General features: G+C 37.0%; 1 protein-coding gene across 1 annotated transcript; it reads left to right on the top strand.

Annotated features, from left to right (window-relative positions):
* Positions 1–14,460: 14,460 nt before the first annotated feature.
* Positions 14,461–17,636, top strand: LOC130995527 (protein terminal ear1-like). The gene is made up of 5 exons (XM_057920844.1): positions 14,461–15,427; positions 15,754–16,378; positions 16,553–16,672; positions 16,803–16,944; positions 17,030–17,636. The coding sequence occupies exons 1-5, from the start codon at positions 14,779–14,781 to the stop codon at positions 17,327–17,329; spliced, it is 1,836 nt and encodes a 611-aa protein (XP_057776827.1). The 5' UTR covers positions 14,461–14,778; the 3' UTR covers positions 17,330–17,636.
* Positions 17,637–18,480: the final 844 nt, after the last annotated feature.

The raw sequence follows: 18,480 nt of genomic DNA, 5'->3' as shown, positions 1-18,480 counted from the left end.
ATTTTTTTATTTGACATATTTATACACAAAAAAAATAAATCATAAAATAATACATAATTAAAAGACAAATAAAAAATCCACATCAGCGTTCGAGCTGTAGCTGTGAAGTCATGCACATCTCAGATGCAAAATAGCCCTATCGGGCCAAAATTAATAATATATGGCCCAAATTTGCAAGCCCGAAAAAAAATGTGGCCTAATTTTGCAGCATGGCTTAAGTTAGTGGCCTACAAAAATTTTGAACTCCGTGAATTTTGCTGATATAGGTTGAAAGTATATGTGCATTTCTGTGCGTGTATCGGTCTAACGGTAGGAGATTAATGCGATGACCTGAAGTTCTGGATTTGAGTCATCCGTCGCGCGGTCTTTAATTTTTTTATTTACTTATATAATTTATCAAAAAATAAGTATATGTGCATTTTATGTATAACAAAAAAAAAAAAAAACTAGAAGGAAAAACATAATGCACGGCCAATTTTACATCTCTAAATCTTGTGATACGTCATCCATTCAAATAATAACGTCTCAAAAAAAATAGAACAAATAACATAGAATTTATGGGAAAAAGATAAAGTGAATAATAAATTTCCCAAATATGTAATGACCAAGTCACTCGTCCTCCTCCCCAACTCAATAAATTAATAAAATAAGGGTGTGTTTGTTTTTTATCCCTTTAAATGGAGAGATAATATAATGAGGTATAAATTTACACAAAATCTCTTGTACACTTGGGTGTACCGTACACTCGAATTGACCCGTACCCAAATTCTGACCCGCATGCTAAATCGAACTCGTATCCTGACCCAAATCGTAAAAATGACACTATTCAATTATACAAATAACACTACTTATAATTGACACTATTCAATTATATAAATGACACTATTCTGACCCACATGCAGTGTTATTTTTATATCACTATAACATTTAAAATATTATAATGTTATTTTCAATCTTATAATGTTATTTAAAGGGAAAAGGTGCAGATAGACCCTTTTAAGTTGAAACCCTTATAGCGTATAATTCCCCTTACTCACTGTGTGTGCAATTAAACCCTCAAACTCAAAAAAACCGTGCAATTAGGCTCCTCTGACTAAACGGTGGTCAACCATTATTTTTCTTTTTATAATTTAAGCTTTCTCTCACCTCTTTTTTTTTTTTCTCTCTCTCTCATCTCCATCAATGCAGCTGTGGTTCTCAGAGACCACCGCGTTGTTGGAGCCCCACCGGAACCAACCCCATGCACTTCTGGGGCGGCGGCGGCCACCGCTGGAGCTGCTCCGTCAGTGATATACTGATATCTGCTTGGGACCTGATGATTTGAGCGGGAGGTTTCGGGTGGAAGCCCTGCTTGTTCTAGGCTAGAAGCTTCTGCAAGAACGGGACGAGCTGCCGGTTCCTTCACGGCGAGGGCGAGGGCGGCGCCGCCGCGGTGGGGTTGTCCAGTAAGTTTGAGATGATGGAGCAGTGCCAGGAGCTGATGAGAACAAAGTCAACTCACATGAATTTCCCTTACTCTCCACTGCCAGCTAACAAATGCATGAATTTCCTCCAGCAGCTTCCACCTGATAGCTCAAGGTTTGATTTTTATTTTTATTTTTTAACTTTAATTCAAGATTTTTACTGTTAATTATTTCTTTACTTATTTATGGCATGGCTTAGATCTCTGATGATGAGTGATGGAATGCACAAATTCAGGCAAGGGGCATTTTGGGATGAATAATCCTGGGTTGAGGCAGATTTACTTGACATTCCTTGCTGATAGCACCTTTAAGGAGGAGGATGTGTCCACTTATTTTAGGTGCACTCTCTCTCTATCTCGATATGGCATTTCTTCTTCTTCTTCTTCTTCTTCTTCTTCTTCTTCTTCTTCTTCTTCTGCTGCGTTGGTAATTGGGGTATTGCCTTGTATAGTAATTTTAGACCGGTTCAAGATGTAAGGATCCCATATCAGCATTAGAGGATGTTTGGGTTCGTCACCTTCGACTTCCCGGAGACTGTAAAGCTCATTCTCACCAAGGGCAACCCTCATTTCGTCTGCGACGCCCGGGTGCTCGTGAAGCCTTACAAAGAGAAAATGAAGATCCTAGACAAGCATAGGTGATTCTTATTGTTACTGTTGCATCATCCATTTTTACATTTGAAGAAGATTTCTTCAATTTATGTTTGTGTATGCAGGAAACACAACAGCAAGATTTGGCCTCGAGCCCCATCGGAACTGGCCTCATGCTTTTCTGGGGCGGCGGCGACCACCACCGGAGCTGCTCCGTTAGTGATATCTGCGGTGGTCTCTGAGAACCATAGCTGCGCATATGAAGATGAGAGAGAGAGAGGGGTGAGAGAAAGCTTAAATTATAAATAAATAAATAAATAAATAAATGGTTGACTAACGGTGGTTATCCACCGTTTGGTCAGAGGGGCCTAATTGCACGGTTTTTTTTTTTAGTTCGGGTTTAGTTACACACACAGTGAGTAAGGGGGGCTTTACGCTATAAGGGCTACAACTTAAATGGCCCATCTGCATCTTTTCCCTTATTTAAAATATTATAGTATCATTTGAAATCTTATAGTGTCAATTACATGAAGTGTCATTTATATTTCTGAATAGTGTCATTTGAAATCTTATAGTGTCAATTACAGGAAGCGTCATTTATATTTGTGAATAGTGTCAATTATACACAGTGTCATTTACAATGTTATAGTGTCATTTATACGCAGTGTCATTTATATAACAGAATAGTGTCAATTACATGCAGTGTTATTTTTATAACACTATAACATTTAAAATATCAATTACATGCATTGTCATTTTTATAACATTATAACATTTAAAATGTTATAGTGTTATTTTCAATCTTATAGTGTTATTTAAAATCTTATAGTGTCATTTGAAATCTTATAGTGTCAATTACATGAAGTGTCATTTATATTTCTGAATAGTGTTATTTAAAATATTATAGTGTCATTTGAAATCTTATTGTGTCAATTACAGGAAGTGTCATTTCTATTTATGAATAGTGTTATTTAAAATCTTATAGTGTCAATTATATGAAGAGTCATTTATATTTCTGAATAGTGTTATTTAAAACATTATAGTGTGATTTGAAATCTTATAGTGTCAATTACAGGAAGTGTCATTTATATTTCTAAATAGTGGCATTTACAATGTTATAGTGTCATTTATACGCAGTGTTATTTGTATAATATAATAGTGTCAATTACATGCAGTGTCATTTTTATAACTGAATAGTGTCATTTACACGATTTGAGTCAGGATGCGGGTCAGGATTTGGGTACGGGTCAATACGAGTGTACCTAATACCATTTTATAAATTTTTCACTTAAAGTGGGGATCACATTTTTTATATTTGATTTGATTTGAAGAATAATATATATATCCACTCCTTAAAAGGTGATATAAAATAATATCATTTTCTCTTAGATATTAAATTATCTCTTTTTCAAGAAATAAAGTGCTGCTCAAAAAATTATACTCCCTCCGTCCACGAAATGAGTACCCATTTGTGGACGGCACGGGTTTTAAGAAATGTATGGAGTGTAGTGTGAATAGTTTAAGGGTCCCACTTTTTTAGTATATTAATTAAAGCGATGTGTGAGGTACACTTGCCAAAAAGGGAAATGGGTACTCATTTCGTGGACGGACGAAAAAGGAAATATGGGTACTCATTTCGTGGACGGAGGGAGTATAATTTATACAAACTTTTTCATACATTAAAATAAATAGGGTATAAAGTAATTAATGTAGTTTATCATTTTCTTATACCTCAAACAAAGACACCTAAGACTAATAAAAAAGGTCGAGTGATATTTTGATTTGGGGAAGTTGGGAAATGGGAGCAGTGAAGTTTGAATTCGAAATCTCACTGTTCACACATAGAAAATCGCACTGCTTGATGTCCTCTTAAGTAGAAAAAAAAAAAAAAAAGAAGGTCGAGTGATAATCACATCTTTTGTATTATCGGACTCCTAGTATCTCTGATGTCATGAGTTAATTTCCTCAATCAATAGCTATGACAGATCTGGAATCAGTAAATAGGTGGGCAGACATACATAGATTTTCCACATTAAATGTTAATGTGCATTGAAAGCACCCCTACTTATATAAAAATGGGATACCATTTGGAATCACATTAGAAATACTCATTTAATTCGTCTTGAAAGGGTGGTTTCACTTTTTTTTCCTTAACGATGAGTTTATTCCATAGAAAATGAAAGAAAAAATATACTTTAATTTTTTTAATTTTTTATTATTTTCATATATTTAGTACTCCCTCTCTTCCTAAAAATTATAATTCAAAAGAGATGATACGAGTTTAAAAAATAAGTGTAATAATTGTGTATGAATGGAGATTGGATTCCACATCTTTTTATAAATAATGAGAGGGAAAGTTTGTGAGATCATTTCTAAATAAGAAAATGTCACAATTTTCAGGGACGAAGGGAATATAATAGAAAAAAATTTGGAGGTGAAATATTTTTTTGGACAACTCTTTTCCATTTATTTTCTCTTTAATATTGAATAATATTATTATAGGGTACATGTGCGAATTTTTTTTTCAATATTTTCTCATCTTTTCATTTCCTATAAGCATATAATGAAAAGAAAAAAAAATATCTTCTAATCTTTTTTTATCCATCATTTTCCAATGAAAATTTTACAATTAAAATAATCGCACCATAAGAGTTTAAAATGTTAGTGGACTATTTTGAACGAATAAATGAGTTCACATCATTTATAATATTGTGACTGAAACAAGAGGTTCACAATTTATATTTAACATAAATAAATCGAAATTAATAAGATTAGAAGATAAGGGATATGTTCAAAAAATAAAACTTTCACAATTTTATAGAATAGACAAGAAAATAACAAAATATACACACTTTTTGTGGGAGGAAGTGAGTATATTGTTTGAGATTATCCTACACACATATACACAAATGTGTGTGTGATGCCAAGACAGATTTTCACAATCTGGTGAGATTTGCACAATTCACTTACATCAAATTAAAACTTCATACTTGTAATTTTTGTCCATTGCAATAAATATTTAGATACAGACAAATGCTATTTGCAGTTACAGCACAACTCGTCTGCATATATATAGATATAACTCTCTCTCTTATATATATCCATGTAAAGGATTTTGATTTTTGGAGGGAGAAGAAAAAAGTGGAAAGAAAGAAAGGAAGAAGACAGTCACAAGAGTTCCAATATGTACAAATAAAATAAAGTATGAGGAATGGTCAAAATGCCCAACCCACATGAAATGAAAAAGAGTAGTACTACTCAGCTCAGCAACAATTATTATTTTCGAGAAAAAAAATAAAAATCAATTCAGATATATCTGGCATTTGAGATATTGTACCGTCACAGTATCTCAACACGTGGACGGCCAGGGTTTGACTGCCCCTTCTCACGAAGTTAATTACTTAATTAATAAGAATCCTAAAATAATTTTTAAGATCTACCAATCATGGACATAAAAGGTAGAGTAATATTGCTTCAAAAAAATAAAAAATAAAAGGCAGAGTAATATTTCCTCCGTCCCACTATAAGTGAGACTCTTTCTATTATGGGTGTCCCATCATAAGTGAAACTATTTCCTTTTTAGGTAAAAGTTTTATCCTTTAAACACATTTTCATTCTTTCATCGACACACAAAATATACATTTCTTAATTCTCACACCGAAAAAAAGGTCTCACTTATAATGGGACGGATAAAGTATTAGATTATTCTTTGTAACTAATATTTTATCGCAATCCTATCTCATTCTCATAATAACCTAATTTGTTGAATCATAGATACATGATACAAGGGATATTGAGATATAGATACACAAAATTTTAGTTAATTTTTAAAGTGCACGTGAATTTTAATTTTAATATGATAATATATTAACTTTGAATTTGTTACTTCCTCTGTCCACGAAAAAGTGCCCTACTTACCCCTTTTTTTTTGTCCACGAAAAAGTGTCTTGTTTACCTTTTTGTACATTCATACCTTTTACTTTTCAATTTATTTACAACTTATGTCATTAATAAATTCACACTTTTATTTAATCTATGCAATTAACTTACACAATTAACTCACTAATTAAAACTACTAAACCAACTCCCCCATGCCTAATCAATCCCATTTCCCCCAAAATTAAATTACTCTTTCTTTGAACTCAAACAAGTGGAAGAAATACACACAAACCCTCCAAATTGTATCTCCAATTGTATCTACAACCCGATTTAATGGCTTTTGGGCTATGTGTGTTTGTTGATTAGCTCAATGGAATAATAAATATGTTCTGAAAATTAACTCCACTTCACGTGTGAATTCCGCACTACAAGAAATTGAGTTTTTACCCATACATAATTACCCACACATAATAATGGGTGGTAGTTTAGCCACACACATAATTTCAAAATGTGTAGGTAATTCACACAAAAAAAAAATTCATTAGTTATTGACATTTAAAATGTGTGGCAAAAATATTTTCGTGACATTTATTATTTTACGGTTATTTTTAAGTTTTATTTATGTATAATAAAATTTATTTTTAAATTTGTTGCGCCAACGTGTCAAACTAATAAAAGTTATTAACCACACATAATTTTAAATTATCTATGTGTGGGTAATGAATTTTTATCATTATTTATTCTTGACATGTAAGAAACGTGGGAAAATATTTTTAGCTACATTTATATTTTGGCTTTAATTAATTTTTTATGCAAATCTTAATTGATGTTTTACCCACACATAATTACCCACACATATTTTAAAAAATGTGTAGGTGAAACAATTTGAAACTTTCAATTAGTTATTGACATTTAAAATGTGTAGCAGAAAATTTATTTGTAACACTTATTATATGGCGGTAATTCTTTTTTAAGTTTTATTTTATTTAATGATGAAGTTTATTTTTATATTTGGTGTGCACCTCTATTAATTTTTTTAAACCACACATAATATATGTGTGGATAATAATTTTTATATATATATTTTGACAAATTAAAGTAAATTTAATTTAATTTTTATATATTAGTGCCAACTAATCAATTGATTTCTCTACAATTATACAATAAAATAAGAATTAAATAGTCTTTAACATTAAAATAGGCATAAAAAAACAAGAATGAATATGTTAAAAAAAACACAAGAATTAAAATAAGCATAAAAATTAAATACTAGTCTTTAACATTAAAATCGAACTCAACAAAGAGTAGGATTGTTTAAACTCTAAACAACGAAAAGACAAGAAAATATTAACAAACTAATCAATGTCATTAGAACTACCCCTATTGTAATTTTTACCCCACTCAAAACAACTTTATCAGCTTTCTTAGTACCCGTGCCAGCACCCAAATGGGGCACTTTTTCGTGGACGGAGGGAGTATGATTTTATAATAAATCTAAAATTCTCAAATTTACAAAAATAAAAAATAAAAAAAAATCGTTTTTCTCATTGTTTAAACTTGAATTTGTGTAGTGATTTAGTTTATTTCTTCAATTTTTTTTTTCAAAATCATGAATTTTAACTTTGATTGACTTTGAAGTGAATTTAAATTTGAGAATACTAATTTTATGATAAAATAATACTTCCACCATCCCATAATTATTGACCTGTTTTCCTATTTGGGGGGTCCCATTAATATTGGTCTGTTTTTTATTTTAAGTAATGATTTTACACTATAAATAATATGGTCACGCACATTTTTACACACTTTTACATTATAATCTTATTTTCCTGAATATTCATGTTCAAAATTAAGAAATATTATCGTAATAAAATTAAATATCACGTGCAATTAAAAAATCGATCAAATATCCTATATACAAATACATACTTTATTTTTTAGTGATGTGTCGTTCAGTGACTTCTATCTTTGGTGTTCATTGAGTAATTCACATATTTACAAAAGTTGGACTATTTTTCTTTAAATTTTGAATTGCTGACCATTACTAATATTATCACTCTAAGGCTACATTTACCTATAATCCAAATAATCATTTATGACAATAAGACAAAAGAATTTGAATAAAAAAAATAAAATATTTTAAAGTGATAATCGATTGTTATTGGAAAGTGCAGACCAACCTCTACAATAATCTACTTAATTAAATGAAAAAAAAAAATTGTCAGTTTGGCATTTTGATATTAAAAAATAATACAATAAATAATTAAAAAGAAAAAATATTTAGATTGAATTGGATTATCGATAGAGTATAAAAGGTATAGAACTTAATATTAGAATTTAGGGTTAATTGCATCAAAATACCTGACATTTTTCCAAAATTTGGTTTTTTCACAATCTTTTTAATTAAAACAAAAATTTCAACGAGCTTTCAATTTATTGCAATGTCCGTCCAGGGAAAATTTTCGGCCAAATTAAATCTGAGTTGGCAGCCGGAATGCCAACGTGGCATCAAAAATGCCAAATCACACCCCCTCCCCCTCCCACGTCACCCCCACATCGCCCTCTCTCTCTCTCACTTCCCCCATCTCTCTCGGCGGCAGCAACCACCGCCACCATCTTTCTCCGCCTCATCTCTCTCCACATCTCACCATCTCACAGCACACACACAGTAAGAACTTCTCGCCCAGACACAACCTCTCTCGCCGCTGCAATCTAAAATCCGGCGACTACAGTGGTCGAGTGAAGCCAACCTCTATTGCTTCTCTCTCTCGGCCTCTCTCTGACTCAACGACAAACACCCAAAATCACCGCAGACTTCATCCTCATTCCTCCTACGAAACCTTAGATCCCCTTTTCTGGGACCTCCGTCCTCCGTCTGCTCGTTTCCCTTTCCTCCATCCCCCACTGCCGGCGAGCGAGGACCGACCTTTTCTGGGACCTCCACCGCACGAGGTTTTCCGGCGGCGGAGTGTACGCAGTGAGGGTGGTGGAGGAAGTGAGAGAGAGGGGATCTCTTGGCTGAGGCGAACTCGCCGCCGCCGCTCGATTCCTTTCTCTCTCGCACCCAGAGCAGAGAAAGCTTGGAGGCCAGGGCAGAGCTCGTGGGGGTGACGAGGGAGGGGGAGAGGGTGTGATTTGGCATTTCTGATGCCACGTTGGCATTAGAAATGCCAACTCAGATTTAATTTGGCCAGAAATTTTCTCCGGATGGACATTGCAATAAATTGAAAGCTCGTTGAAATTTTTGCTAAAATTAAAAAGATTGTCAAAAAACCAAATTTTGAGAAAAGGTCAGGGATTTTGATGCAATTAACCCAAGAATTTATAATATATATGTAAAAGAAAGAAATATTTTTTTTATAAAAGAATTAGGTTGACAAGATCATTGATAAAATATTGTGTAACAAATATTTTTCTCACGATGACAACAAGGTTGATGTGTGGGGTGAATATTTATTTTTTTCTGAGACGGAATCTGGGCTTAGAGGGTGGTTGGCTGAGCTTATAAGCTCTTTAAAGCATTAATAAGCTGTTTAGGAGTTTATAAGCTCATTTAAAGTGTATGGTAAAATAAGCTCCTAAACAGTTTATAAGTTCTAAAAATAAGTTCCAAGATCTTATAAGCTCCCCAAAAAAAAGTTTCTCTACCCCAACTTATCTTTTTATAATCTCATATGCAACAATCATTTTACAAATATCATTCAAGTTCATTTTTCTTCGATGTTCTCTCTCTAGCTTATAAGCTCAATTATCCAAATGCTTTGACAACTTATAAGCTCTTAAAAATTATATCTTATAAGCTCCAAAAGCTTATAAGCTCTTTAAAATAAGCTTAGCCAAACATCCTCTTATATTCATTCATAATCAGAGTTTGTAATACATATAAGTTAATCCGGAAAAATCGTAGTCCAACATGCAGGGTGGTCCAAATTCCGAGCAAACTGAGCAAGACAATCCCCGGCTCGATTTGCTAATTTATTCTCTCCATCTCATCGATTTTGAAATAGGTGCACATTTATTAATATAAAATAAAATATTGCATACGTCTCATCTATCTTGAGACATTTTTCTTTTCTTGAAACATTTTCTTACTTGTTAAAGTTATATTCTTTATTCACATTTTTACCTTTTCATTTATCATATTTCACATATTAAATACTAGTAATTTCTTAAATTTGGCTCCCAAGCATTTTGTCTCAATATAAATGAGACAGGGATAATATTCATTTAATCGTTACTTTTCAAAGGAAATTTTGTGGAGTACTAATTTGCTTTTGCAAAAAAGTTAACATTTGTAGTTCACTTACAATATTCAATAAAGTCCTATCAATATAGCTTGCGTTGTTTTCATGAGTTGTATTTTCATCTATTTAGTTTGATTATGGGCTTATTTGTATTTCTTTGATTAATTTATCATATTATATTGGGTAAAGGAGAAGATTAGTCTCTAAATTCGATCCCCTCACATTCGATCCAGACGCAAAAACCTCCCCCATAGTCAATAAAAAATGTGCAACTAAACCCTCGCGTTAAACGGCCTTCTAACACCGTTCTCTTAAAAAAAAATGTTTTTTTCTATTTTTGAGGTTGTCGTGCTCACGTGCCTCCACAAGCTATCCGACAGGGACACCCACGTCGCCGCCGCCGCCGCGTCGGAGCTCGAGTCCATCGCCCGCAGCCTCCCCGCCGACGCCCTCCCTTCATCTCATTCATTGCCGCTATTGCCGAACAAACGATGGTAGTAGCAGAAATTTGCAAAAACTGATTGAGAGAATGGAGGATTTTGAGAAGAAAATATGGAGATTCAAGCTGAAGAAAAACAAGAAATATGCTCAAAAATCAACACCAACAACAAAACAATTCTAGGGTTGCTCCGTAGATTCCTCGCTGTTCAGCAGCGCCGCTAGGGGTGAGCCTTCGGTTATATGGTTCGGTTTTGCTAAAACCAAACCAAACCATATTTTAGTTCGGTTTTTAAAAAAAACCGAACCGAACCGAATTAACCGAATTTTTTATAATTAAAACCGAACCGAAAAACCGAATTAATCCGAAGAAAATCGAAATTTTTGAAAAAAAAATGAAAAACCCGAAATTTTTGAAAAAAAACCGAAAATTCCAAAAAAAAAATATTAGAAGTTAGATATTATAAAATTATAATTAAAATATTATATATATATATATATATATGCATTATAAATATAATTCGGTTTTTCGGTTTTGTTCGGTTTTAAAAAATCCGAACCGAACCGAACCGAAAAACCGAAATTTTATGAAAAAAAAAAATCGAACCGAACCGAAAAATCGAAAAAACCGAACCATATTTTAAAATTTCGATTTGGATCGGTTCGGTTATTCTGTTTCGGATTTTTTGCTCACCCCTAAGCGCCGCGCCCTCGCTTATAATGCCCGGCTCAAACAGTATTCTTTCTCTTTCCTCGTAGCCGCCACCGACTTCTCGAGTCCATTACCGCTGAGCCGGTATTCTTTCTCTCTCCCTGTAGCCGCCATCGACTCCTCGAGTCCATCGCCGCGCGGACGAAGGAGTTCGGGTCGCGGAGGCGGCGGGCCACGCTGCCACTGCATCCCAGGGCAACGCCCTCTCGCCACATCTCTCGAAAATCCTTTCCGCTGTGGCCCGTCGCCTCCACAACCTAGACTCCTCTGCCCACGCGGCCGCCCTCTCCCTCACGTCGCATCTGGCCTCCGCGCTATTCACCACCTTGGCCAAACCCTTCCTCGAGTCCGTCTTCGCTGAGCAGGAAGCCAACGCCCAAAACGCCGCCGCAATGATGAGTGCTTAGGGTTTTGACAATTTTTGGGGAGAAGGAGGCGGCGGCGGAGGATGAGGTTATCGGTGGGAGGAAGAAATGGGGAGAGAGAGAGAGCTAATGTTGGGGTGGGGCCCACTTGAAAAAAAAATAGTTAAACGGTGTTAGAAGGCCGTTTAACGCGAGAGTTTAGTTGCACATTTTTTATTGACTATGGGGGAGGTTTTTGCGTCCGGGGTGGGGGGTCAACGCTCTAGGGGGGTCGAGTTCAGGGATTAATTTGCACCTTTGCCCTATTATATGTAAATTTATCATATAATATGTATTTTATTAGTATTTTTTTTTTGAAAAATTGTACTCCCTCCATCCTACGAAGCTTGACTTGTTGCTAAAAATAATAAAAAAATTTACTCTTTATTCATTTTTTCACTTTTTTACCTACCATATTTAATACATAAAATATTAATTTTTTAATTTTTGTGTTAAAAAAAATTGAATCATGTTTCATGGGACGGATTAGGGATGGCAACGGGCCGGATCTGGACCGGGTCTGGTCAATACCAGATTCAGATCCGTTTTCATATACTAGATCTAGATCCAGATCCAAATCCGTGGATCTGAAAATTTTGGATCCAGATCCAGATCCGTCAGATCCGCGGGTCCACGGGTCCAGATCCATGGATCTACTATTTTTAAATTAAATTAAAAAAAATTCACAAAATCAACAATATCTAATTTCCATCATGAAAAATATAACACAAAATACTTTTATCTAATTACTTTTAGTTTTTATTCTTTTGAATATAATTTATTTATTATTTTTAATTTAGTTAATATTATTAGTAAACTAAATATAAATATAAAATATATATATATATATATATATATATATATATATATATATATATATATATATATATATAAAATAAAACGGATCCACGGGTCGGATCTGGGCCGGATCCGGATCTATAATTTCAAGATCCAGATCCAGATCCGTTTTCAAAACTGAGATCCAGATCCAGATCCAGATCCGTCGGGTCCAAAAAATTGAGATCCAGATCCGTAAAAACGGATCTGGATCCACGAATTTAGACCGGGTCCAAGATCCACTGCCATCCCTAGGACGGATAGAGTAATTCAAAATGCTCAATCGATTCCTCTACAACAATTATACGTTTACTATCACCAACACACAACATGCGTATTTTTAAATTCTGATTCTAATTTCATCTATAATTTTATGATATACACGACATAAATAGATAACAATAACATAGCCTGTATTTGTGCGGATAAGATTGGTTCATGTTAAAATATACTCCCTCCGTCCCGTTAATGAAGTCCCCTTTCTTTTGGGCACGGGTATTTAGGAGAGTTAAAGTGAATGTAAAAGTAGTAGGGACCACATAATTAGTGTTTTATTTAATGTTATTTTATTTACTAATTCAATTGAATAATACAACAAGGAATATAGCAAAATTAAAAAAAAAATGGAAATTAACAAGGAATATAGCAAAATTAAAAAACTGCAAAATTAAAAAACTGGAGTCCGGTGGTCTCTCTCCGGTGGCCTCTCCGGCGGTCTCACAAAACACACGAACACACACCCATAGCAATACCTACATCATTTCCCAGATCTAGCAAAATCTCTTCTCCCTCTTCCATAAATCAAAATCAAAAATCAACTCTAATAGACGAAATCATAATTCAATAATCCTAACTTCAAAATCAAAATCACAAAATTGAGTCCGGCGCATGGGCAGAGAACCACCATGGCTAGAGATCTGTCCGCCGCCACCACCAGCGCCCTCTTCCTTCCCTATTCTCTCCCTGACTCCGGCGACAACCGCACCACCCTAACTACCTGCAAATCCCTAAATTATTTGAGCAGATCTGCCCGCGGTGGAAGGCGGCGCACGAGGAGGCGCGAAGCGGCGGTGGCGTTGGAGTCGGTGAAGACGGAATCGCGAGGCGGCGCGAGTTGCGTTGGCGGCGGAGACGCGAGGCGGAGCAGGAGGTGTTGGAGGCGGTGGAAGGTGGTGCAGGAGAGGAACGGTGGCTCTGTTTGTTCGGCCGAAGAAAATGGTTGTAGAGGCGGTGAAGGTGGAGAGCTGGGAAGCGGTGGAAGAGGATGGCGGTGGAGGCGGTGGAGGCGGCGGAGGTGCGAGGCAGTAGAAGGCGGTGAGATGGGGGAGATAGAGAGAGGCAGGTGGGGGTTGAGACGAGAGAGAGAGAGAGAGAAAAGCAGGTGGGTTGGTTGTGGGAGGAGAGAGACTTAATTAAATGCTTAATTGAGTCCTAATTAATGCCAAAAAAGGAAAGGGGACTTGTTACATGGGACGGCCCAAAAAGGAATACGGGACTTGAATATTGGGACGGAGGGAGTATATATTTATATACTTTAAATTCTATATCCATAATAGTATTATTATTTATCATATGTTAATATCATTCTACAAAGTAATAAACACTGACGGACATACATATATAGAGCCTCCACCGAATAAGGTATTTTTTAAAAAAAATAATTATATAATAACCTTTATAATTAATCAAATAATAAAAAAAATATTTTTTGGAAATGAAATTCAAAATATAGTGTGGTTAGAATTTTTTTGGCTGTGAATAGAAGATTATATCCGAGTAGGCTAGCGAACATCAACCTTAAATTCATTTGTGAAATTATTGAGGAGTAATATTTGGCAAACTTTTTTCCTGTGTGAAAGGAGAAAGTCGCAACTTCTTTGTTCTCTATATCACTCACTACTCACTACCTCTACCTCTACCATTCTCGTCACTCTCTCTCTCTCTCTCTTTCTCTTTCTCTTTCTCTCTCTCACACACACAACATACAGATTACAGAGACACTAGTCCTCTACTATTCATAGGCCGAAGATTCAAGTAGAGCCTAGAGAGAGAAACAGATTGTGGTCGTACAGTACAGCCAAAGAATGAAAGAAAGTCTAGAGAGAGAAAGGAAGAAGCAAGAGATATGTACTGAAACGAAATATAACAAGATCACGAACCGTCCTGCGCTATTTTAAAGACCAAAAAACCCCTCATCATCGATTTCCGACGATGACCGATCCCGGTTTCCCTCTGATGCCGGTTCGCCACCTCGACCCCGCCGCTGAGGAGTTCTTCCCCAACGCCTCACCCCAAATTTACTACACCTACCCACCGTCGCCGGTCTACGACAGCATGGTGTACCCACGGCCGCCACACTTCCCTCCGTACGCGATAGAGCCCCCTCCGCCGCTTCCGGTCTCCGTCCCTCCGCCGTCGCCCACGCCCTCCCGGACGCTGCTCCTCAGCATGGTGCCGGCCTCCGTGAGCGAGTCGACGGTCCGCCGCGAATTGGAGGTGTTCGGCGACGTGCGGTCCGTGCAGATGGAGCGGCGGCGCGAGGGTTTGGTGACGGTGCACTTCTACGACGTGCGGGCGTCGCAGGCGGCGCTTGTGGCGATCCAGGACCAGCACATGCAGCAGCAGTTCCGCCTCGGGCGCCACTACGAGGCCGTCCTGGCGTCGCCGATGATGGCGGTGGCGCCGCCTCTCCCACCGCAGAGCGCTGTAGGACTCATCTCGGGGCGGGTCGTGTGGGCCCAGTTTGTGACTCCGGTCACCTCTGGCCTCCCCGATGGGAACAATCAAGGAACCCTCGTTATTTTCAATTTGCGGCCAGGCTTTTCCGCTTCTTACCTCAAATCAATTTTCGAAGAATTCGGTATGCTTATGATTATCAACTCTCTCTCTCTCTTTCTCTTTCTCTCCCCATCTCTCACAGGCCACGTGAATGATGGTGGTCCGGCAATACACAATTTTGGCTGTATGTATTCCTTGTATGCGCAGCGCAGGTAGAGATGTGTGTTTCAGGGTGCAATAATGAAGGTTCATGAGATCTAGTGAGATTTTGTAGGGGGCTTTGAAACCTTGTGGTATATTGAAGGGTCGCTTTCTTGACCATATTTATGTGAAAGAAAAACCTTGTCTTTTGTAACTCATATTCTTGGTAGTTGGTTTTAAATGCGTTTTCCGTTGAATTTGCAACAGGCCCCGTGAAGGAATTGAGGGAGACACCACACAAAAGGTCCCAAAGATTCGTGGAGTTGTATGATGTTCGAGATTCCGCCAAGGCCATGGCCGCCTTGAACGCCACCCAAATCTTGGGCAAAAACGCCGTCATCGAATTCAGCCGCCCCGGTGGCCAATGCAGGACTTTCTGGAACGGACCTGCTCCTTCCAGAAATCTCAATCCCATCACTGCTTATTCTCCCAGAAATTCAAACAGATGCTCGCGCCCTCTACCGCCGACGCCGCGGGCCGGCTGGAGAGGAAACCCTAGTGGCAGCGATGGGAGCAAGAGCTCCAGCAGCGGATCGTCGCTTCATGGATCGCTCTCCAATCTCTGCATTACTGGATTTGAGGAATGCTCTAATAATAGTAATAGGCGCATTAAAAAGACTGCTTCTAGAAAAGGCAACGGAGCTCCGTCTAGTAGTGCTGGGGATTCGAAGCAGTCGAGCCATGGAGGCAGGCCGTGGAAAGGAGGAGGAGCTGGTCGGCGGGGAAAGGAGCATGATCCCCGGTTTCTCATAAATGAAGACACCATAGTGGAATCCAATTGCAGGGATTCAAGAACCACTGTCATGATCAAGAACATCCCTAACAAGTATAGGTATTATTGCTTCCTTCCTCTCACAACATATTCTGAATGAAATTAATTGAGGAGTTTCTTTTTGCTTACTTTGACAAAGGAGCTTTGTTTTTTAACCCTTGTGAGTATGGTCGTGTTTGTGATTTGACTTTGCAATATTTGTTTTTAATTAAAATGCTAATGGGTATTGTACAGTCAGAAGCTGTTGCTGAACATGCTGGACAACCACTGCATCCACTGCAACGAGCAGATGACCGGCGGCGATGACCAGCCCTTGTCCTCTTACGACTTCGTCTACCTCCCCATTGATTTCATGTGCTTCTCTCTCTCTCTCACCCCCTTTGGTTTAATTAATTAGTAATTAGTACTCCTTACTAATATTTTATAAGTAGATGTGACAATTTGGGTCAATGTGTTGATTATAATGTTTGATGATTGATATTAGCAACAAGTGCAATGTGGGGTATGGGTTCGTGAACATGACTTCTCCAGAGGCAACATTGAGACTCTACAAAGCCTTCCACCACCAAAGCTGGGAAGTTTTTAACTCTAGGAAGATCTGCCAAGTCACTTATGCAAGATTGCAGGTATATTTATCTATATGTATTTCATATACTATTATGTTTGTATAATTAATTAATTAATGACGTGAATAATAATTAATGACGAAAGGGACTGGATGCTTTAAGAGAGCACTTCAAGAACTCCAAGTTCCCGAGCGACGCCGAGGAGTACATGCCGGTGGTGTTCTCCCCGCCCCGGGATGGCCGGATGCTCACTGATCCTGTCCCGATAACTGGCTGCTGCACCGTGGAGAGCCCGCTCTCGTCTTCCACGACCAGCTCCAAGGCAAATCAGTCGGAGCCACACAGTGACGGACTCAACGGCCACCACATTTATGATGGTGACGACTACGACCACGACGAGGGTGGCCACGGTGGTGGTTGCAGTTATGACGACACCGATGTGTGAAAGCTACTACTAGTGGCAATGGGCATTGTTGTGGAGCTTCGAGCCCTCTGGGTTATGGCCATGCATAATGTGTGTGTGTGTGTGAGAAAGAGAGGGAGAGCCTTAACCCAGATAAGCTACTTATAGGATCGGAGAGTGAGCCTAAGGCGTGTCTTTTGTATCATAAATTTACTTAGAATTTTAGCGAAATAGGAATTAGGGCTTATAGCTTCTGGGTTTTTTGTATCTCATCGTTTTCGTCTTTTCCTTCAGTCTGTAGCGAGATAGATATGGAGTTTAGTAGAGACACAATTGCTTGCTGTTTTCAGTTTTATTTTATTTTTCTGTTTTCAAGGGTGAGTTGAGTGAATTCGCATGTTCGTATTTTCTAGTAGTATTTTGTTTTGTTTTTCCAGGGTTATTTAACATTTGGGATTAATAAAAAATTGATTAAAAGTTCGACTTTCAATGATGCCTCCTTGCATCTTTTATTGGATTAATTACTCGTTTTAATTTAGTTTGTTCCATCGATTCTTCATGCCAATAAATTTGATGTCAATAACTATGAGACCATATCGAGTACAAAAATTGTGACCTCGGCCTTGCATTGCATGCTAATGAGACGAAATGAAAATGAAATCTCATATGGGGATTCTTTACAGCAATTAATAGAGAAAAGGAAAAAATTGAAACAAAAAGAGTTGCATTGCAAACTCAGCAATACAACGTATTATATTAATTAATTTCTTCTTTATTAAGGCTACTTAGGATAATTGTATGTATGTACCATGTCAATAAATATTAAGTGCTTGTTTGGTTCAATTAGAGAAATGGAACTGGAATGAAATCAAATAAAGAAGTGGAATGGTAACAATAATCATTACTTTTAGTGAGTGTTTGATTTAACAATAGAAATGAATCACTACTTTTGTTTGCCCTCTATTTTGAGGGGTAACAATTTGGGTGATTGAGTTACCTTCAAGTAATGTTAATGATTAACTCATTACCTAAATCAAACAACAAATAATGGATTCAATTAATTGAATCCCTTTCTAACCTCCAAAAATACCCAACCAAACATGGACTAAATGCTAATCCCGCATGCCGGATTTTTCACATGAAATTTGTTATGAAAAGAAGAAAAAGAAAATTGTATGCCAACGATTTTAAAA

This window comes from Salvia miltiorrhiza, chromosome 7, assembly GCF_028751815.1.
Source record: "Salvia miltiorrhiza cultivar Shanhuang (shh) chromosome 7, IMPLAD_Smil_shh, whole genome shotgun sequence".
Taxonomy (NCBI): domain Eukaryota; kingdom Viridiplantae; phylum Streptophyta; class Magnoliopsida; order Lamiales; family Lamiaceae; genus Salvia; species Salvia miltiorrhiza.
This window is presented reverse-complemented; position numbering and strand designations above follow the sequence as displayed.

Coding starts and splice junctions, on each gene's coding strand:
- LOC130995527 (XM_057920844.1), top strand. CDS start 14,779: ATGACCGATCCCGGTTTCCCTCTGATGCCGGTTCGCCACCTCGACCCC. Junction 15,428..15,753: donor ATCAATTTTCGAAGAATTCG/GTATGCTTATGA, acceptor AATTTGCAACAG/GCCCCGTGAAGGAATTGAGG. Junction 16,945..17,029: donor TCACTTATGCAAGATTGCAG/GTATATTTATCT, acceptor TAATGACGAAAG/GGACTGGATGCTTTAAGAGA.